At 33.1% G+C, this 23372-nt stretch overlaps 3 protein-coding genes and 2 non-coding genes across 5 annotated transcripts; 3 read left to right on the plus strand and 2 right to left on the minus strand.

The window, feature by feature from the left end:
* The first annotated feature begins 4937 nt into the window (after positions 1-4937).
* On the plus strand, positions 4938-5008 carry TRNAG-GCC (transfer RNA glycine (anticodon GCC)). The gene has a single exon. It is a non-coding gene; the product is annotated as a tRNA-Gly (tRNA).
* LOC11421547 (pentatricopeptide repeat-containing protein At4g08210) lies at positions 4938-8850 on the plus strand. The gene is made up of 3 exons (XM_024778396.1): positions 4938-7986; positions 8166-8310; positions 8486-8850. The coding sequence occupies exon 1, from the start codon at positions 5231-5233 to the stop codon at positions 7298-7300; it is 2070 nt and encodes a 689-aa protein (XP_024634164.1). The 5' UTR covers positions 4938-5230; the 3' UTR covers positions 7301-7986; positions 8166-8310; positions 8486-8850.
* LOC112420571 (small nucleolar RNA snoR114) lies at positions 5014-5100 on the plus strand. The gene has a single exon (XR_003010752.1). It is a non-coding gene; the product is annotated as a small nucleolar RNA snoR114 (small nucleolar RNA).
* A 2866-nt stretch (positions 8851-11716) lies between the features above and the next one.
* LOC11408347 (uncharacterized) lies at positions 11717-14109 on the minus strand. The gene is made up of 2 exons (XM_003601043.4): positions 13132-14109; positions 11717-12664 (listed from the first exon to the last, which is right to left on the minus strand). The coding sequence occupies exons 1-2, from the start codon at positions 13850-13852 to the stop codon at positions 12027-12029; spliced, it is 1359 nt and encodes a 452-aa protein (XP_003601091.1). The 5' UTR covers positions 13853-14109; the 3' UTR covers positions 11717-12026.
* Positions 14110-21880: 7771 nt separating this feature from the next.
* On the minus strand, positions 21881-23372 carry LOC11422610 (3-ketoacyl-CoA synthase 5). Its single transcript, XM_003601045.3, has one exon. The coding sequence runs from the start codon at positions 23370-23372 to the stop codon at positions 21909-21911; it is 1464 nt and encodes a 487-aa protein (XP_003601093.1). The 3' UTR covers positions 21881-21908.

Raw genomic sequence — 23372 nt, forward strand, 5'->3', positions numbered from 1 at the left:
AAAAAGGCAATTGTATAGCATCATATAAAGTACCGCTAGAAAAAATAAAATTTCACAGAAAATAAATACAGGGACAAAAATATAGTAATAATACATACTAATATATAAAAAAATATATATATAAAAAGTTTGAGAGGAACTATGTCCTTCGATGGTCCCCCTTCTACTTCAGTCCCTAAATAACACTACTACTTTACCCCAAAAGAATTTAAATACAATGCACTATAACACTACTGTAAGATTACATATGTGTGTGCATTTTTAACACTTAAAGTTAAAGATTCCTCCTGACCTTTTTTTTTACACTACTATAATAGGTCACGAGGTATCTTCAAAGAAAAAGGTAATGAGAAAAAATGAAAGAGTTTAAGGTTTAAAAAATAATGATAGAAATATTTATATATTATCCGTCGATGATATTCTCGTGTTTTCATCGAGATTTGAACTCATGACACTAGACGTATGAGTCAAATCCTTATGGATAGACCAACCATTGTATCACGACAAAGTTATTGAACATGAATATTATTTCATTTTGTTTGGGTTCTAAACGATTAATGATTTCTATTAGGGTGGAAAATCTATTAATCATGATTTATTAGTAGATAGCTATCGTGAATAATTGATCTCTAAAGTTTAAAGTATTAAGCTAAGACACTCAAATGACATTATTGGTCCCTCCTAACTATTTTAATTATTGTACTTGTGATTAACACAATATGAGAACTTAGTCTGTAAATAAGCTGAAGCTCTTAGGTTTTCTGTAACCTGAATTAGGAAGAGAAAAAAAAGTATATGTTAAGTTATAACGATAGTTATCATAAAGCAATTACCACACTATTTTTTTCTAAGTTTATAAAAGAAGATATCAAAGATTGGATCGTCATTTTCTATCAATGAAACTTGATTTTGATGGTGATGGCACTGATGATAGATTCTTTACTTTAAGCAGAGCAAATATATAGGTTCTTAGTTATTTCCCCACCTTCCATATGGATGCATGAGAAGGTCACTGCCTTCTTGCTTTTATTTCTGACTCGGATTACATCCATTATGGGCCAATAAAAAAGCAAAAGATTATTACTATTATTGTTCAAAAAGCTAGGAAATACCCCCACTTTGACTTTGGTGCTTGCAATGCACACATCAACTTTTCTTCCATTTAATTGTATGTTATCTTCAATCCTTAATTGAGTTATTTTCACTTGATTGGATGCGAAGAAATAGCCGTGTCAATGGTCACTACTCACTAGATAAGTAATAGCTAGTAACATTTACACTAGTGTCAAATAATTGCAAGAACGTCCATAAAGATAAAGGACATAAAATAATTTGATACTATGCTAAGCAATTAAGCATTGAGATTTGAATATGATAAACGTGACATGATGGATTTTCAAGGTTAACCAGCGAGATTGAATAATACTACTACTCTTTGGTCCTCCCTAAGCAACACACATACTATATATGATAAGCATGCTGCCCTGTCGTTGTTAGATCCAAAGGAAAGATGTGCTTGTACGGATAAAGTAGCAAATCTCATTGGTATGTGAAATTTTCTTCACTATTTTAGAGGCAGTGTTAATATCGTTATATGAACAAGCATTTGTGCAACAGTGCAAGGGGTAAATAATTTAGGTGATTTAAGTAAGTGGTCATAAATTTGATTCTTAACTCTTGCGTATGGAAACAATCCGGTTGAAAGGGAAGAATATATATATATATTTTTTGAAAGAAGGAAGAATATATTTTGTGTGCCGCATAGATTCTTTAATGAAGATTGGTCATCGATAAACGACGGTGGAAACTTCATGAGGATAACATGGTAATAATAAAAAAAAAATGATAGGTTTTTCAAGTGAGTCAACGTGTGATGAAGAAAAGATAAAATGATAGTTAGAGATGATGCATTTGAGGAAATAATGAACATAGTTTTTATAGGAGTGTTTATATTCAAACTGATCAAACTAAAACAGCAAATAAACTTTAATAGTACAAAATTAAATATTATTGGATATGTTTGGACATCCTTTGTGAAAATCGTTTGGATCAAATCAAATTTCAATAAATATTAATTTTTATTAGTATGGCATATTACATTAGTTTACTATTTGTTGATCTTAAATTTTGTAATAATACTTTTTTGTGAGTGATGCAGATATCCTCCTATGCGCACAACTGTAAATACTAATTTCTCTAGCTGGATAGGACCGCAATGGAGGTCAAAATTTACCCTCAATAGATTTAATATATGTTGCATTCTCGTAGCATGATTTAAATCTGAAACCTCTTTTTACCTTGTAAGATATATTTTATCATCTCATCCAAGTTTTATGGGATAAATACTTTTTATTAAGGATAAATACTTATTAGTTTGAGTTAATATATGTTTTTATTATTTCTTATGTTTCTAACATAATGGACCATTGTCGTTTCGTAAAGTTAACATTTAGTATAACTAGTCTTTTGACCCGTGTGATACCGAGCAAAAACGAATAAGTTATAACAAAATAAATATATAGTATATGATAGAAGTAGTCTGATAAATATTAAACATGGATATTATATAGTAATGATAACATATTTATAATATATCGTAGTCTAATTATTGTTAAAGTTTTATGTTCATCATTATACATTACAAAATATTTCATGATAAACGTCATTTGAGATCGTAGTGGTATATTGTCACCATCTTTATCAGTCATTACTATCTTCAATCCAACTCTTAAAGTGACCTTTGAAATTGCAACATAGAGTTGACCATGCGAAAACATAGGATTTGGCGAATAAATTTCAACTTTTTTAGGTGATTGCCCTTGACTCTTATTAATAGACATTGCAAAAAAAACAAAACAGCTAACGGGAATTGTCTTCTTTAAAACTTGAAAGGAATATTAATATTAAACAATGAAAGAGATAACCTGAGTATAAAAACTTTCTCACCAACATTACTTCCAAATATCACTTTTCCTTCAAGCACAAACTTTCCCATCCTAGTTATGATTAATCTTGTTCCATTGCATAATCCTAATTTTTTTTCATCAACATTCCTCAAAAGCATCACTAATATTAGTTTAGTAATTCAGTTTAGTTAGTTTTAGCTTTATCTTTGATTTGTAATTTGTTTGGAAACTATAGCTTCTGAAGTATAGCTTTTGAAGTACCCGCTTCTGAAGTACCAGCTTCTGAAGTATAGCTTCTGAAGTACTAGAAGCAGAATCTAGTAACATGGAAGGAGCACTGCAAAACAGATGGAAATAGCAAGCTTATTGAAACCAAATTCCATTTTCTAAGAGACCAGGTGAACAATGGAAAGTTGGAAGTAAAGCACTGCAAAACAGATGAGCAGATAGCAGACTTGCTCGCAAAGCCATTGAAGCTAAGCAGCTTTGATTACTTGAAGAAGAAGTTAGGAATGGTTGAAGCATCTAACTAAATGAATTAAGGAGGTGTATTGGTTTAGTAATTCAGTTTAGTTAGTTTTAGCTTTATCTTTGATTTGTAATTTGTTTGGAAACTATAGCTTCTGAAGTATAGCTTCTGAAGTAAGTATAGCTTCTGAAGTATCCGCTTTTGATGTCTTTAGAAGCAGAATCTAGTAACAAACCTTGGTTAGCGTGTTAACGAAGGTAGTTAGTTTGTTAGAGGAGTTTGTTACAACGTCCAGTTGTATTTGTAAATAACAAATTTTTTTCATTCAATAAAATTACACAAGTCTGTTACTCATATCTCTGTTCTCTCTCAAAACCATAGAAACCCAGAATCTCAATTTCATCTTCTTCAATTGAACTCAGTTTTAAGTGCTGGTTTCATTCTAATTTCATACATTATTCCGTAAACTAATGCTACAACCTTTAATCTGATCTCGTGATTACATAGCCATATTTCATAACATAATTGATAACAAAATAATTAAGTAGCTGAGTCACCACTTCATTCCACCTATTGTATTTTTATTTTCTTTGGTTTCGGCCTTCATAATCATAACATTATCTATCCCATCAAAACCAATCTTGTCCTCAAGGTTGAAAAAATTGCTCCTAGTAAAAATTGAAATAGCTTCTTATTTTAAAGATTTTTTAAAATCTTAGTATTAAAGAAAAGTTTATAGTAAAATGATGAAATATTTAGAATAATATTTTAAGAGAAGCTATTCAAACCAATTTTTCATTTTAAAGATTTGAATTTTTTTTTTTTTTTTTTTTTTTTTAAAAAATCTGTTATAAAACTTATAGTAAAAAGATGGTACCTATAAAAATCATTTTTACGGTGAAATAGAGTATAAAAATGGTAAAGGAAACAAAATGGCATTCATGCGACAAAAATGCTTGCTCAATTCGGAATTTTGTTACATTACTTTAGTGTTGGCATAAGAATGATGAAATCAAACACAGTTCACAAAATTTACGATCAACCTATGTTGAAAACCATATTTACGATCAACCTTTCACTTAACCTTCCATATACAGGCTTTGTGAGGGTGCATTTAATGCGGCTTAAGGAGGGAAAAACTAAAGTGATTAGGACTAACTGCTAGCTTGACAAGTCTAGCTTTTATAATAAAGGATATATGTTATATTTTTCATTAAACATATTATTAAACAATGTCTTTATAATATCAATAAATATCACATATACTTCCTCCGTTCTAAAATATAAGCAAATTTGACTTTTTAGGTTCCAAAATACATCATTAATTGAATGAACCTAAAAAGTCAAATTTGCTTATATTTTGGAACGGAGGGAGTATATTAAACAATATAAAAAATTTTAAATTCAATTTTTTAAAAGAGTTGATTTTATAAACTAGTATAAGGGAAAAAATATATTCAAATAAACGCACTGCAATCATGTGATAACTATGCATGTATATAAACGTTCTTTCAAAACAATAAAAATATATGTATATAAACGTAGCATCCGTTAACATGAAAGCACCAGTGGTCTAGTGGTAGAATAGTACCCTGCCACGGTACAGACCCGGGTTCGATTCCCGGCTGGTGCAATTGTTAGCTGTGATGAAATTTGTGTCAAATGTGTTGACGGGTTCATCACTATCGTTTAACTTCGGTTGCGAAAACTGGCACATCTGAGCTTGCTTTTTTGTTTTTTTTTTTTGTCCTCTAATTTGACTTGAAAACTTTAATTTAATTTGATTTATCCTTAGTGTTTCAAAGGTTCTCAGCAATGCTCATAGTTAACTAATCCAACACATAATGTGTTAACAATGGATTTAAATCATATCCAAATCGCTTTTCGTTATTGCATTCGCTTTAGATCAATTAAAAATGCAAAATCACTCCATTCTCACATAATTAAATCCGGTTTTTGTAATCACATTTTCATCTTAAACAACATGATCTCAGTTTATTCGAAATGTTCTAGTATCATTGATGCACGTAACATGTTCGACGAAATGCCTCACAGGAACATAGTTTCTTGGACTACAATGGTCTCTGTATTAACCAATTCCAGCATGCCCCATGAAGCTCTTAGTCTCTACAATGAGATGATAGAATCAAAAATTGAACAGCCGAATCAGTTTTTGTACTCTGCTGTTCTCAAAGCGTGTGGTCTTGTGAGAAATGTTGAATTGGGAAAGATGGTTCATTATCATATATTTCAAGCTAAGTTAGATGTTGATATTGTTCTGATGAATGCCCTTTTGGATATGTATGTGAAATGTGGAAGCTTGAGGGATGCTCAACGGGTTTTCTGTGAAATTCCGTGTAAAAATGCTACTTCATGGAACACACTCATTTTGGGGTATGCAAAACAAGGTTTGATTGATGATGCGATGAAACTGTTTGATAAAATGCCGGAACCGGATATTGTATCTTGGAACAGCATCATTGCTGGTCTTGTAGATAATGCTAGTTCACGTGCGTTGCGATTTGTTTCTATGATGCATGGGAAGGGCCTTAAAATGGACGAATTCACATTCCCAAGTGTGCTGAAAGCTTGCGGTTGCAGTGATGAATTAATGTTAGGAAGAGAGATTCATTGTTATATTATTAAGTCGGGGTTTGAGTCTAGCTGTTATTGTATATCGGCGTTGATTGATATGTATTCAAGTTGCAAGTTATTAAGTGAAGCAACAAAGATTTTTGATCAATACTTCAGGAACTCTTCTGTTTCGGAAAGCTTGGCACTATGGAATTCGATGCTTTCTGGGCATGTTGTCAATGGAGATTATGTTGAGGCTCTCAGTATGATTTCTCATATGCATCGTTCTGGTGTACGTTTTGATTTTTATACCTTCAGTATTGTTTTAAAGATCTGCATGAACTTTGATAACTTGAGTTTGGCATCTCAAGTGCATGGATTTGTCATCACTAGCGGATATGAGTTAGATTGTGTTGTTGGGAGCATTCTCATTGATATATATGCAAAACAGGGCAGTATTAACAATGCGTTAAGATTGTTTGAGAGGTTGCCAGATAAAGATGTTGTGGCTTGGTCGAGTTTGATTACTGGTTGTGCTAGATTCGGTTCAGATAAGTTAGCTTTTTCCCTTTTCATGGATATGATTCATTTGGGTCTTCAGATTGATCATTTTGTTATTTCAATTGTGCTAAAAGCTTGCTCAAGTTTGGCATCTCATCAACATGGCAAGCAAGTTCATTCTTTATGTCTTAAGAAGGGGTATGAATCAGAGGGAGTAGTTACAACTGCTCTGATTGATATGTATGCAAAATGTGGTGACATTGAGGATGCCTTATCTTTGTTTGGTTGTCTTTCGGAAATTGATACCATGAGTTGGACAAGTATTATCGTGGGATGTGCACAAAATGGAAGAGCAGAGGAAGCAATAAGTCTTCTGCATAAGATGATAGAATCTGGTACAAAGCCAAATAAAATCACCATTCTAGGTGTTCTCACTGCTTGTAGGCATTCTGGCCTAGTTGAAGAGGCATGGGATGTGTTTAATTCTATTGAAACAAATCATGGATTGATACCTTGCCCAGAACATTACAATTGTATGGTCGATATACTTGGTCAAGCAGGACGTTTTGAAGAAGCAGTAAAGTTGATTAGTGAAATGCCATTTAAGCCCGACAAAACTATATGGTCTTCCTTGCTTGGTGCCTGTGGAACTTACAAGAACAGAGATCTTGCAAATATTGTTGCCGAGCATCTCCTTGCTACCTCACCAGAAGATGTTTCTGTATACATAATGCTGTCAAATGTTTATGCAGCTCTTGGAATGTGGGATAGTGTAAGCAAAGTCAGAGAAACTGTAAAAAAAATCGGCAAAAAAAGAGCTGGAAAAAGCTGGATTGAGATCTCAAGTTGAGAATGCTGGTTTGGTGCATAGCTTAACCCTCATACATAAGATATTTTCAGACGAGTCACTGGTTATTCTAGCTTATAAGGGATAGCATACGATTGAACCCTGAATTCTGAAGGCGTTCTTCATGTTTTGGTAATGGCAAAAGTTCAATTAGAAGGTTAAAGCGCAGAAGAATCAAATTCTAAACAACTTTTAAATGGAAGATATTACACTGTAGAACATAAGGTTAAGTGCAATGAATGCAGCAGTTCAATCTGATAAGCTTGTACATTGTAATGCCTGGCTGCTATTGCCAGGAGGTTTCACCCATATATTGTTTGAAACTGTTCTAACTTCTCTGAGTTCCTCCCTACTGGACAATGACATATACATCACATGAGTTTTCAGTTTTCTATGAAATCCCATTTAAGTTCTACTTCATGGAACACCTTCATTTGGGACATGCTAAACAAGGTTTAAATGGTGGTGTCGTGAAAGTGATTTATCCAATACTGGAACCAGATCTTGTATCTTGGAACAACGTCATTGCTGGCCTTGCGGATAATGCTAGTCCATATGAAATGCAATTTGTTTCATGATGCACATGAAAGGGCCTAAAACTTGCCTGGTAAACTCGTTCAATCTAGCTTATAATACATACCTGCTATTGCCATGAGGTTTTAGTTTCACATCCGACAAAAGTTGAAGAGGTAAATTCAATTGTACTTTCAATAGTATTTATACTGCTTGTGATTTACAACATCTTATTTTAATTAAGCAGGTTCAGTTTCATAGTAACCACTTCACGATTAGCCATATACCACATACTCGTTCTATTAACATCTTTTTGTGATAAGCTTTATTAAATGGTACGAGTCTCTTTTTGCAGCCACAAATTGTTAAACGCATGTCAAGTCAACAATTTGTAGTATCGAAGGAACCATGTAAAAAAGACATTGGGACTTGGGAGGCGAGATTTGGGTGCCTTACGCAATTCCAATCATACGTGAACTCTAATTTGGTCAAAATCAGAGGTGTGCCTTTACCACTTAATTGCAAATGCACTTTAGACCTTGTCGTTGTTTTTATTGCCACATTAGTGCCATGTGTTCGTAATTTCTTGTTTATATTTTTGCTCACTAGTATATTGCAATTAAACAAACTTATGCTTTCCGAATTTTTTGATGTTGTACTCATTGCTATTTGCAGAAGTTATCAGGTCTCGACTCATCTTTTAGCCAGATCAAGCTGCTTGACATTCTCGGCGTTTGTAGTAGATTGGAAAATTTTAGTCGGATAACTAGTATGTACTCATTTAGGACTCGGATTCTCTGATACAATACCCTTTGCAGCTCACTCTACCTCTCTTCCTCCTTTCCCCATTTTAATGGCCACCACGTCTGCAGTGTAAGGGATCCTTGTCCCATATTTTTTCTCAATTTCCTCTCTCCTTTCACAGTTGTATTCCCTGCTGCAGGGGAGCACAACAAAAGTATTACTTCCTGTAGTTTGTGAAATAAATCTCTATTTGAAACAGTGGCAGACTAAGTTCAATTGAATGCTGATTTGAGAAATATTGGGCGGTTATGTGGACTGCCATTTTTTGTTTAGTCTCCAAAAAAGTAACGATTCTCATGATAATATTTTATGAATTGATTTTGAAAATATTTGAATTGAATGATATTTTGTTATCTCATGATAATATCTATTGAATGATTTTTTATTTTTTTTTGACAAAATAGTTAAAATAAAGATAACGTGTACATGTGCATGTACAAATAACTTAGCTATCAGACATATAATAATATTGAAGTTGCTACCGACACGAGTATGAATAGGGGTACAAGTATTTTTTTTCCTTCCAATTATGGGTATGAAAATGGGCTAGAGCACCCAACTTAGTGTATGTTTGATATCACGGTGGATTTATTGAAATCATGGCGGATCACCGTGATTTCAGCAAACTCAGCGTAATACCAAACATGCACTTAGTATCATGCCTATCATGGACCAACATTATCCAGTTTTGTTTTGCTTTTTCTGAATCCATCATAAGCCAGGGTTAATAAGAGGTTGAGCCTCCACTGGGCAGCACTGAATCGTGATGGGGTGATCACAAATTCCTAATATGCAAACATTTTTCTATTATGATGATTCCATCAGAAGGGAATTTCGATTACACTGTCAGAGAAAAACAGTGATAAAACACCGCTCCTCGTGTTATATATGCAAACATTTTTCAATACCACAGATCTTTTGTTATGCTTTCATCATTATGTTTCTGTACTTGACAGTCATTGCATTTTGTACGAAAAGTTTAAAGAAAAAGTGGGGGTCACTTTTGCAGGGATTTTGACGTTATGTATTAGCCTTGGCCTTGAATGCAACTGTATTCATGAATATTATCTTTGTTCTTTCCAAACCATGCTGTTAGTAACAAGTTAAACGACTACTTTATTATTTTAAAGCATGGTTGGGGGCACCTAAATTAGGAAAAGCACGCCATGTGTGTATACAACAACATGAAGCAATCTCTATTGTTAAAATCATCCCAAATTTAGATGACATAAGATTTTAAGTGGAAGACATATTGAATGTTTGGAATTACTGTGTATAATATAGAAAACAACACACATGAAGTGTATGTTTAGAATCACAATAAATTTAACGTAATCACCGTTATTTCATTGAAGTTAGAGGAGAATGATTTTGTTTATAGGTAGATCCTTAACTTCTTTTTTTTGTTGTTAAATTGTAGTGCACAGTGTGGTTCTATCAAACTATGTCAATCTAAACATATAGTGGTCCTAGGAATAAACGTCTTGCCCCAAAAGTTCAAACCATATTTCTCTAGATGAGACGCATCATGAAGAGTAGGCAACATTAGGACATGGGTAGGTCCCACTACCATGAAGATTAATGGTGAACCCCACATTTACATTATCATCACTATTAGCTGCATGCCTTCATAAGGCCAAGTCATTGTTGTGCAACGTCACCATCTCATCCATGCCAGTGACAGTTTCTTCCATGGAATTTTCACTCTCATTTCTCATGCTTCGTTCGTTTATATCTATCTCAATCATTGCACCCACACTACCTTACTCTTCCACTCATTCTTTATTCTGACTTCCTACCGAAGTAACTTTTCTTTTTGTTTCCATCTTCACAACCATGGCATGCTTATGATTCCTTCACAGTTTTCAATATAATAAGCAATTAAGTTGCACAGTCTAAAAATTTACCGCGTAACTTCCACGCCAAAATGACTTTTTCCCACTCACTTTTCCCGCCTTATTTAGTTAGCTATGATGAAGTGCTTAATGGGAGTAATAATATATAAATGCTGATGTGGCTTCTTATTGATGCTAACACTTTTTGTTTGTGTGTTGAGAAAACAATTATAAGTGCTTTGTTTTCTTAACATACTTTATGCTATGTATGAAAACTTGTGTTTTTATTTTATTCATCACAATTCTCTTGTTAAACCCATGCTTAGTTCCTCTCACCTTTGGGTTACATGTACTATACACTATACAATGAGTACAAAACAAGAGTCAACTAGAATTATGACTTGTTCCGGATTCGATGGAAACACACCACACAAATCTAGATCACACGCGAGATCGTGAGGTAGGTGAATAGCATTTCTTAATTAAACCCTACATTAGTGTTTATTTTTAGGGGTAAACCATAGTGTACATTAGTTAACTATGAACATATAGTAGGTACTTTATCTATGTCACTTTTTTTTTTAGGGTTATCTATGTCATATTAAATTACCATTTTAAGTTTTCTTATATATTGAATGAGATATATTGTAAATAAATACTGCTTACTATTTATGTACATTACATTATGGGATATTTTGTGCTAAGAGCTCGAGAAATATGGTTGAACATGAGTTTATAAAAGAGATAATCATCATAAGTCGATTTTGTAATATTAAGTTAGACTCAACCTATATTATAAGAGTTTATATTTATTATTTTTATAGTTTCCTAAATTATTTCTCAAATATATTAGCGCTCTTACTACACACATAAAGGGATACATACATATTTTTGATCTGTTTATTGTAAAGTGGGAAACTCATTTTAGATATTAAGGGTGTTATATTATAATTTATATCAAATAGTACAATATACACTCTAGTTTTATCAGGAGAATAGAAATAGATTCTTAGAATACTGGATTTCAGGAGAACATCTTAACATAATAATTTAACCCTGCAAAATCAGCTTGTAAGGTAAGAATTTCTCAAGTTTTATAAACAGTAAGCGTGCATGTCATATCTCTAGACAATGTGTAACTAAATCCACCCTATATCCAACACAGTGAAGATGTTGGAAGCTGCAATTGCAATGAAGACAATCAAAATGCCACAATATAAGGCGGTCAGAGGAAAACCAAATCAAGGTGGAATTTCCGACATAAATATATGACCCATCCATTGTTTGAATGGAAACAAAACTTTCAGCTACTGCTTTCATATACTAACGCTTATTTTGAGGTAAATGATCGCCTTAAATATACAATCCTAGTTTAAGTCTATTCATTGATGTTAGTGGGAGTGATAATGTGATATCACCAATACATACATAAATGCAATTCTACTACTTCCCCTAAAAAACACCACTGAACTAAACTAAATTTAGCTAGAGGACACTATTAATTAAGAAAAGAACTAAAAACACCATCAAGTGACATTGCAAAGAAATTTCGTCCCCTAATCCAACAATACACATTATCAAAAGCCTCTGTAGATTACAACAAAGCAAGGTAAAATAGCTCGAGGATTATTCACATACAACTCATCCAAATTAGAATAAGCCCCAGCATCACCAGCACTAACAGAATCATACTCTTCCATAACATTACTACCACCTTCCATGTTCTTCTTCACTCTTCCTGCTATCACCCTACAAACCAACATTGCCCTCTTCTCATCACCACTCTCACAACCTGAAACATCCAAAACACTACTAGCTTTGTCGTGTGCTTTCCCACTCGTTGCTGTCGTCAATATCCCATCGCCACCATTCAACTTAAACCCGTGTTTTATTATGCCGCACACATTGCATTGTGATGTTGAGTTGCAGAGATTTGAGGAACCGTTTAGGCCTAAAGAACAAACAAAGGTTGTGCAGTGAAACCTTAGTAACTCGTTTCCGTCTGCTATGCAGCGGGGATGTTTTTTTGAGAGATTTGTTGCTTTTGCTTTGATTGAGTCTCTGTACTCTTCGAACTTGGTTATGGTTTTCTGTGTGTTCTGGACTTTAAGGATGCGGTCGATTTTACAGACGGGAGATTGCTTCTTTAGCCAGCTTGAGTGAAATATTATTTCAACTATGTTCTTGCTTGTATCTTCTGGACCCAGCTCAGAAACTAATATATGCATAAGGAAAAAATAAAATGAAAGATAATCAAACATTTAAGTATATTCAATTATGGTACATTGGTATTTTTCGAACTAAAGACAAACATAATGTAACACAAGCAATAACCAGTCCATTTATGTATCAAAGAAATCAGTTATATGTCCTGACTCTCAATCGAGAAAATAAATCTCAGTGTCTTGAGAAATTAGTTCAATTCTTACATGTATGTATTGAAGACACTAAGGTTCATTATCTCACCAACTGAAAGTTAGGACGTAACTAATTTCTTAAAATACCGATATTCTTAAGATTATCAGTATCCGTTAAAATGATAATGGATACTGGTATCTTAAGAAATTAGTTACCTTTGGTGAGATAATGAATGTCATTATCTCGAAGAATTGGCTATGTCGAATTAAAATTATTGAAATTTGAAACTAAAGATTTTAGATGGTATAAGTAGGTTAGAAATACCTGCATGTTTGACAGCTTGATGAAGTTCAAGGCTTTCAGTTTTCATAATCTCACCACAATCAGGACAAGAACAAATGGAACTTCTTAGAGAAGAGTCTCTAGTGAAACCAAGAACAGGGTCAACAACCATTCGACACTCGTAACAACCGGAGAGTCTCCTAAACTGCATTCCCCTGAAAGAACCAGCTCCTGAAGAGTTAGAAGATGCTGCTGAAAGCGAAGACGAAGAAGAGGCCGACACAGTTCTTCCGTTGAGTTCATTCAAAGGAGCTTTCATGGATCTGCTTGAACTAGAAGCCAAGTTGTTTTTGCATCCACCAAGTGAAACCTTTTTCTTGTGAATATCTGTAGTTGTTCTTGTTGTTGTTGCTGAAGTTGTTGTTTCTGGCTTTGCCATTGTCATTCCAGTGTTGTTGCAGAGTGAACCTGAACATTTCATCTTCTTGCATTTCTTGTTGGTATCTTCTGAGACTCTTTCTTCTTTCAGCTTCCTTTGTTCTTGTTTTTTCTTTGGTTGTTTTGGTTCTGGTAAAGGTTGAGGTTGTTGTTGCTGTTTTGCTTCCTTCTGCTGCTGTTGTTGGATTTGAACATTCTTACAAGCCAAAAAACCTCTTACCACTGCCCAAGAGGGTTGTTTTTCTGTTTTTTGTGGCTTTTGGTTTTCTTTTTGGCTTATATGATTTGTAATGGTAACCTTTCTTTGGATTTTGGATTTGCTCATTGTAAAAAAAATGGTGTTTCTATAACATGGAAACCATAGCAATATCAGAGTTATCTATAGTAGAAAACTAGAATATGGTATGTTATGATTCTTGTTTTAGGTTTATTGGGAGTTGGGAATGTGAGTGGAGGCTCTTTATGATTGTTACTTCCTAGCACTTTTTTTTTGTTTATTAGTACTAGTACTAGTATTTTAATCTTTCAGAAACTTGTAATTTTTCTCTAGGGAAGATATAAGACTTTATGATGAGAATTTAACCGTTGATATTTCTCTAGATTGAAGAGTCCTATTGTTTTTTTCTTTTGTCATTTTTGTGGGAAAAGTAAAGAGACATGGCCTAAGGTCCCCCACACCTTTTTATGCTGTGTCTCCCTCTGTATTCTGTTTTAGTAAAATACATTTTGTGAATATCACACTGACAATCTTAATTACCACATGAGTTTTCCTAATTCTCACACAATGTGTAAAGTAACTTCAATTTGATGGCTAGGACCAGTTTAATCTTTTGATACACTTCTTTTTGTTTACTAATTTGACCTTTTTTTGTTTTGGAGGGAGTAATATAGACTGTCAAATTGAGTTTCAGTTTCCAAATGTATAGGACACTAATTTGAACTTTTTTGTTGTTTTGTTCTGTTTTGTTTTGTGAATAGCTAGTTAACAGATGAAGCATATAAACCAAAAGGTATGGGACAAAAATTCTAGGACCCTTTGCATGAGTTTGGGACAAAAAAAATGGAAACTACAACTACTAGGCTATACATAGGTTGGGTTGAGCCGGTTTTCACAAAACCGGAAACTTATTATTTAGAGAATTCCGGTTTGGTTCTAGCTTTAAAACCGATTGTTGTAGCATTGGGTTGGGTTGGGTTAAATCGTAAATTTTCAGATTCATGGTTTTACCCACATTCTATCTTTATTTTTAAAAAATCAAACTGTTTCCCTCAAAAAAAAATCAGACCGTTAAAAAAATGTCCAAGCCTTATTTTTTATCCCTAAAATATAGCGTAACTTATTTTCACTTTTATTTTAGCATCAAATATACAAACATACAATAAACAAGAAAACCACCCCTAAAAAAATAAATAAGAAAACCAAAATCTTAAAATTCATCATCAAATACTTGCAAGACTTTCAGAAAAGACTCTCTCATTTACTCTCTGATTTTTTAAATTATATTTTCATTTTCTAAAATATGTGCTCATATTAACTTGTTTTAGAGGATGCGAGACTCTTGAAGTGAAGCATTAATTATGATCGACCGAAAATATAATGATATCTTGAAATGATTCATTTATGTGGAAATAATAAAAACACTCTTTTGACATTAACATTTTCCCCACAAAAATAAAAATCTTACAATTGTTCAATTTAAAAGTCTATTAACTCATTGTTAAGAAGTAAATTTACACAAGTTATTAAAAAATACAAATAGAAAATATTTTCACAAGTAAATGAGATCTAATATATTTTGTCGCCTTTTAATTTATTATATAGTAACTTGCTACATTTTTGTTTCTTATAGATTTCCTCCATTAGCCGTAATTGTATTTGAGATATTGTGACACGTTAAATGTGAATATCTCTTCTAAATAGAATTTGAGTTTTAATTCGCGACGTTGTTAATGTCTAGTTGTTTCCACTAGATCCAACCATATTAGTCAAACATATACTACATTTTGTCCATTATTCTTGTGTACATGACACAATTCTTGAGCATATCTTTCGTGGAACTGCCTTTGAGAATGTGTATATAGAGATATATATAGAATACATTTTAGCAGCAACCCATACTTACTTGTTAAACAAAGACCCTCTTGATTTTGATATCTTTATGAATTCTCTAGGAAGTGAATCTAAATTGGCTTCCCATAGTCTTTACGACACAAAAGACATTGACTAAATCAATATGCCAATGCCATGCATAACGCTGACACACCATATTTCATCTTCTACGATATCTTGTGATTCAGTTGTCTATCAAAACTGTTCTCCAAAAAAAATACTATTACTAGTACTACTACATCAAGAATCTTACTGTATTAATTAAAGGTGGGAGGAAGTGATTAATTCCATATCCCTAGCTATAACCCCCATACAAACTTATGGGGATAGAGTTGTATAATTAATTTGGCTTGTCGTTACTCCATGCCCAAAGTGGACTTTTTTTGGGCTATACGCATTGCACCATTTGCAAGGCACTCAACTAATAATTACCCCATAATGTTGCCTACTGCCTAGGGGAAAAGCTGTTTTCTTGATTCCATTTTCCTCAAAATCATGCAAAACCCATATTGAAATAATTTATCGTAAAAACAAAGATCCCTTCAAAGTCTTGAAAAAATTGTTTTAACGCTATCCAACCTAAACATTAACTTTTGTAACAAAAATGCCTTGTCTTGTGTACATTTATATTGCAAAAGCATTGGTATAAAAGCATGGCCATAAAACATACCCGTTGCTGAGTAAAGCTTTTGTGAGATCTCGATCACATTGCATGCCGTTGGAAGAGGTGTAAAGGTTAATCCTCCAATTAAGAAAACACGATTTATTTTTAATGGTAAAGACTTTGGAGTGTGATTATTATCCTTTAAGCTTGTGCTATCCAAAAATGCCCTAAGCTTGTGATTTACACTTTGTGCTAGGGAAATGAAAACGCTTTTACTCTAAAAAGCTGGTTGAAGCTGGTCACACAACTTTGTTTTATTTCTTTTAGTGAGACATTAAGATAAAAACTTTAGCATTTGTTGGCTTGAGCATTAGGTTATGAACACTAATTACACGTATAGCAAAGCAGGTACATAACAAAAAATTTAAATTTCAAATTAACATGTGATATGAGTATGGTCAGTTAAAGTGTGTTTCTAATTTTTAAATATAGAAACGAAAAATTGAATAAAGTTCAACACAAGTTAGGTACGTGTCCTGAGGAAATGTTTCATTAAAAGATTGATTCTGGCTAGCTATTTTCCTTTTGTAGTGTTGGGCCCTCGTGGTCATAAGATTTTAGTGTTATTAATTGAAGGAGTAACTCAAAATTCATGTGTGACCCCAAAGAGCATATTACATCCATTAATTAAGAGAGGAAGAGGGGGAAATTAATGGTGTAAGAAAATTCCAATTCCAGCATGTCAAAAAATTACTTTGGTACTAGTAACATACTAACCAGTAGTATAACCCACTTGAATTGACTTGATGATATTGTCTTGGGATCTAAGAGCGTACTCTTTATCAAAGTAACAACTGAACATAACAAACAATATCATTAAGATCTTTGTTAGCCACATACAAGGTTGTGCATGACTCGATATAGGCTCCGTTTGTTTCAGATTTATTTTCAAAAAAAAATCTTCTCTCTGTCCCGGATTAACAGAGCCAAAAGTTCATTTCACACGTATTAAGAAAAATGTATAAATGAAGGAGAGAAAAAAATAGTTTTAAGTGCACTTGTTACGTATTGGTGCATTCTCCACTATCATAAATGTAAAGTGAAATATATTGAATTAGAAATGATGAAAGTAGTATTAATTAGAGTTATAAAGGGAACAAAGTACTCCCTCCATTTCAAAATATAAGCAAACTTTACTTTTTAGGTTCATTCAATTAATGATGTATGTGGTTCATAATATGAACTATATTATGATACAGAGGGAGTAATTAATATTGTATTGAACTCAAGTTATTTTGGGACATATTTTTTTGCATATAGTTATTATGGGACGGAGGGAGTATTTTTTTTCTTAAAAACTTTTTTCATTTTTAAGTGTTTGTTTAGGATTTTTAGAAAACAAGGAAGTAACACATGTAAAAGTTAAAACTCATTTTTTAGAAAAAAATATGAATTTTTATGGATAGTAGGCAAACAAAAAAAAACTTTATATTTTTTTTAAATCTCTAAATCCTTTTAACACAAAATCTATTTTTTTAAAGCTGAAACAAACGTACCAATAACCATATGATCTGAATTGGTCTTTAACCCAGAATAGAACAAGAAAATATCATGCATTTTAGGTCTCAGCACGTATAAGGGCAACTAGGGTGTACAATCTACTCATGTCAAGCATTGCCAATTTTTTTTTCTTTCTTTTTAGAGTGACAAATGTTAGTAATGTTACCTTTTATCCTAAGGGTAGAGATCAAACATTTGACCTTATCACATAATATCATATAGTTTTATACCGAGGAATTATATATAGACAACCTAACGTGGCATACATCCATCCTACCACTTTCTATATGACATTTTTTTATTAATTATTTTGGGTAACTTTGAACGGCATTTTATATGAATTTTGTTAATTTTCATTAAAATTTTAAGTATAAATATCTGTAACTTTTAAATTCTAACAAACTCAACAGATTATGTTTATCTTTTTTCTTAACAACAATAATTTAAAAAATATAATATAAATTTTTACCTTTTTCAATAACACCAATAATATAGGAAAATTTGTTTAAGGTATAGTTGGAATAATAAAAAATTCATCCCAAATTATCTATCATCTTTATATATATAATACATAATAGATGATATTGTTCCTCTTGTAATAGAATAGTCATATATAATTCCCGTGAGCTTAGCTCGGTTGGTAGGGATATTGCATATTATATGCAGGAGCTGAGGTTTGAATCCCAGACACTCCACTTTTCCACAATTAAATTGTGTGAGCTCTAGCCATTAGGCTACTTGACAAAAAAAAAAAAGAATAGTCATATATATAGTGTGTTGTATAGATTACTACCGGGAAGTATACTCTCCATAGATGGGACCAAAACGTTGATTTTTTTGGCAATGTTGTGATCCTCTAGACTAACAAGATAAAGAAGTGGTTTCTCCTCCAACCGAGCTCTATGCATTCTTAAAGACAAGATGAGGATTGTTTTCCCAATATCTTAATCCTTTCTCTTTTTATTCCTTTAGCTTTCCTTCTGTTACAGAAAAAACATCACATGCTTAAATAAATAAAATACAATAATACAAAATGGTAAAAACTCAAAAAATGTGACGTGACGATATAGTTTTACAATTTTTTTAGTAAAATCAGGTCGTAGACTTGGAACGTAAGTATGAAGCCTCTAGACATTGAAAATTGTCAGTTTTAGAAAATGATCCAAATCCCATATGGTCAGCAAACACTATTCCAGCAAAGCTGACAAGATTCTTTTGGGTTCCAAGAGCTCGGATGAAACCGGAGTAGTATTAAAAGAGGAGTGAGGTTGCTCGAGTTCTAAAATAGAGAGTTTCTCTTTTAACTGAATTTGAAAATTTCTCCGATCTGAATTTATTTATTTCGACAAATTTATTCATCCGAACGTAAAAAGTAGAGTATATTTTCCTTGTTCAGATGAATAAATTTGAAAGGGTGTAATTTTTTAAGAAATTGTGGTAAAAGTAGTTATCTTAAAAGTTTAAGTTAAAATTACTACTACTGTTGATTTTTTTATTTTGGTCAAACTACAATTTTGTTAATTTTACTGAGAAAAGTAGAGTTGTGTTATTTGGATGCAAAAATTTGACAACAAATATTTAGATGGTTATTATGTAAGGACAACACCAAACTCACTTAGACACTCAAACGGAATATTCAATCCCTTTTAGTTTCACTAAACCAGAATCAAATACATTAGGTGTTCAGGATGCATGAAGATATCAATTTAGGTCCACTAATTTTTTTGTCATGCTGATGGCCGAGAGTTAGGTTAAGACATCAAGATTCGATATAAATGTTTTTCGCTGTGATTTGAATTAGTGGTGAAAACCACGTGCTGGAGTGTTTAGGGATTGTAGATTATAGCCGTTGTTGAGACTGAGTTGAAGTCTTCGTTACATTTGGTGTTTAGTTTGATGTTGGTGACTATTTTTTTTGGCTAAACTACAGTTTTGACCCCCTAAGTTTGCCAATTTTGCGATTTTGGCCCCCTAATAAAAAAAATGAATATTTTGCCCCCTATGTTTTAGCCCCTTTGCAAAAGTGACCTTTTGATCAATTTTGACCGGGTCAACCACTATGTGGCATGCCATGTGTGTATTTATTGAATTAAAATTAAATGAAATTGCCACATAATCATTTATGAAATTAAATAAATGGAAAAAATGAAAAGAAAAAAAAAAGAAATTTCATTAATATTCAGAACAAAAAAAAACCAAAAAATCATAAAATAAAAACCCAGAAAATCAACTTCAAGTCTTCAACCACATCCCAAACAAAATCCCCACAAGATCCATAACCAAATTTCTTACGAAAGTCAAGCAAATTCAAACACTAACATTAGCCCTAGGTCCTAGCAACAACCTTGCACAGAAGTGGTTTCTTCATCTCCACAGAAAGCATAAGACATTCATCCAAATCAACAGGTGAATCATCAAATGGAACCCATTTGAAGTTGTGAAGTAACTGAGCAAGCCAAAGATGAACAAAAGCCAAATCCATAGCTTTTCCAGGACAAACCCTCCTACCAGCTCCAAATGGTGCTAACGTCAAATCATATCCCATTGTACTCACTTCCTCATTCATAAACCTCTCTGGCTTTTAAACTCTTTTGCCTCATTGTAAACCTTCTCATCATGTGTTATAGCCCACATATTCACCATACCAGTTGTACCTTTCGGAACATGCTTCTCACCTACCATAACATCATGAACAGCTAAATGTCATATACCTTCAAAATAAACATAGTTTTTACAAATTCAACATAAACCCACTTCAGCTATATCAATATCAGACACAATTTCAATAATAAAAAAAAATTGATCTGGAACAGTTAAAGATGAATACTGACCTGCCATTTTTCGATCTGGAAACTCACAAGTAGAACAAAAAAAAAATCGATCAAGAAGAATGGATGAAGAATCGATTTCAGAAAGGAATGAAGAAGGATGATTAAAGAAGAAAGGTAAGGTTTGGTTATGGAGAAGAATGGATGAAGATTGAAGAAGAGGAATGGTTGAAGGTTTGATTTGGGGGTTTTTAAGATTGGTGTTTTTTACCTTGCTATTCTCACGTGCCAATCCTTTCTCTATTTTCTTTTTTTTTTATTTTTTAATTCAAGTAAATACACAGGCGGCATTTTGATTTTAAAAAAATGGTTAAATACACATGCGGCGTGCCAGCACTATTAATGAAGTGCCACCTCCGCGTTGACCCGGTCAAAATTGACCAAAAAGTCACTTTTGCAAAGGGGCTAAAACATAGGGGGCAAAAAATTCATTTTTTTTATTAGAGGGTCAAAATCGCAACATTGACAAACATAGGGGGTCAAAACTGTAGTTTAGCCTTTTTTTTTTTTGCTTAATAGCAGTTTTGGCCCCCTATGTTTCAAGAAGTTACAATTTTGGCTTCTTAACTAAATAAACTAAAATACTGCCCTCTAAGTATTGACTTTTTTGCAGTTTTGACCCCCTAGACCAATTTTGACCAAGTCAATGCACACGTATGTATTTATTTTATTTTTTTAATTAAAAAAATATTTTATTTGTATTTTTTAATAATTAAAAAAATAAATAAATACACATGTGGCGGCGTCCACGTCAGCTTTGACTTCGTCAAAATTGGTCTGGGGCCAAAACTGCAAAAAAGTCAATATTTATGGGTGATTTTGTAGTTTATTTAGTTAGGGGACCAAAATTGCAACTTTTTTAAACATAGGGGGCCAAAACTATTATTAAGCCTTTTCACAATGATGTAGATATTGCACACTCTCATATGGTCGAGCATCCAAATAATCATGATTTTGACAAAGCTGATTATGATGATACACTTCATTTTTCTTTTTTGAAACCACAAAGTATTATTATTAAGGCTTAGTCCGTACAAGACGCGCAAACTAGCAACAACGGTAAAAAAATACAACCAACGCCATATACAAGTTGAGTATGATACACTTCCTATTGATATCTAGGCCCGGATCCACCAACATGCATTTACGATAATACAAGAAACCCTTTTTTCTATAGTATTTTTCTTATACAATCTTAAACACAAGAACAACATTAATACTTCTAAAATAACATTAATAAGAACACCAAGAACAATATATAATAACAAGTGTAAAATTATCAATTGAAAGTTGATATTGGGTATTGATGGATGCAATCAGACCATGGTCCCTTATTAGACTCTCCAAGTTTTGGTCTATTACACTTCAAAACTACACTGCAACACTTAGTCCCACTTCCAATTCCAAGTAGCCAAATGTTGTCACCTTTCTGCACTTTTTCCTTGGCTTCCAAGTAAGCAAGTTCATACCATAGCGATGAAGAAGATTGGTTTCCAAACCTATGTAGTGTCATCAAAGCAGCTTCCATATCTCTCTCACCAAGTTTCAACCTTTTTCCTACCCCTCTAATCACTCCCCTCCCTGGAGAAGGCAATATGAAATGTTGTATCACAGTCTTAAAATCAGGCACATATATTCCCTCAGATTTTATAAACCTCTCTTTTATCATGGAAACAACATACCAAAACTTCTCTGAAAGTGGCAATATTTCCGAACCTAAAGTGGAAATATTTGAAAGGAGTGTTTCACCAGCTGCCTGAGCTACGTCTTTATTGAGTGTCACCCCAAGTTTTCCATCTGAATCTTCTTCCCTTCTACAAGAAAAATAAGCCTTGTCATCAAAGGCTCTTTGTGTTCTAAGCGACCTAACTAACTTGTATTTTGCGGTTTTACTTGCTTCTTTTTTGTTTGAGAGAAGAATTGCTGCACTTCCCATTCTAAAGGTACAGTTAAGATGCAACTTTGATCTTTCTTTACCGGGATACCAACCATTTGACAGAATCTCTGTGCTTAGAACAATAACATTAGCATTTTTGTGAACTCGGAGAAGATTATGAGCTAAATCAATACAAATAGCACTAGCACTGCACCCCATACCAGAGACATTATAGCTTTTAATGTCACTTCTCATACAATATTTGTTAACAACAATAGCTGTTAAAGAAGGTGAGGGACAAAAGCCACTGCAATTTAAGATAAGCATGTCTATATCGATAGGTAAAATATTGGTTTTTGCGAAAAGATCATCCATGATAGGGAAAAGAACCATGTGAGCCTCTTTGATGGATTCAATAGTTTTGGTTTTTGGTGGAATGTAGTGCAAGGAAGGAGGGAGACAAGTATCTTCACTTTGGCCTGAAGAATAAAGGACTTTTTTCATGTAATCTATGCTTTCACTGTCAAAACATGATTCAATCAGAGAAGCATTTTCAATAAACGCCGAGAAAGGTACCCTACAACATCTTGGTGGTTTAAGACATGAGAAATCAACAAGGTAAATAGGAGAAGGCTTTGAGAGAAAGTGTTTTACAAAGAATGAAAGTAGGAGAAAACATAGGAACAAAAAATGGAACATTATTAGTTCATAGTTTTGAAGAAGTAAGAAAGCTTGAGCAAATGTTGCAAGTGTGATGCTACAAAGCCATAGGAAATATGAGAGTTTTGAAAGGAGATGGTTTGAAAAAAGAGTGAAGTTGGTGCATTCATTGACAGGGTCATGGTTTTGCTTGGATGTAGCTTCCAT

This window comes from Medicago truncatula, chromosome 3, assembly GCF_003473485.1.
Source record: "Medicago truncatula cultivar Jemalong A17 chromosome 3, MtrunA17r5.0-ANR, whole genome shotgun sequence".
Taxonomy (NCBI): domain Eukaryota; kingdom Viridiplantae; phylum Streptophyta; class Magnoliopsida; order Fabales; family Fabaceae; genus Medicago; species Medicago truncatula.

What these genes read in the sequence shown, in the direction of transcription:
- LOC11421547 (XM_024778396.1), top strand. Translation starts at nt 5,231, where the DNA reads ATGGATTTAAATCATATCCAAATCGCTTTTCGTTATTGCATTCGCTTT.
- LOC11408347 (XM_003601043.4), bottom strand. Translation starts at nt 13,852, where the DNA reads ATGAGCAAATCCAAAATCCAAAGAAAGGTTACCATTACAAATCATATA. An exon ending in TCAAGCTGTCAAACATGCAG is followed by an intron (nt 12,665 to 13,131) that starts GTATTTCTAACC and finishes TGCATATATTAG; the next exon opens with TTTCTGAGCTGGGTCCAGAA.
- LOC11422610 (XM_003601045.3), bottom strand. Translation starts at nt 23,372, where the DNA reads ATGGAAGCTACATCCAAGCAAAACCATGACCCTGTCAATGAATGCACC.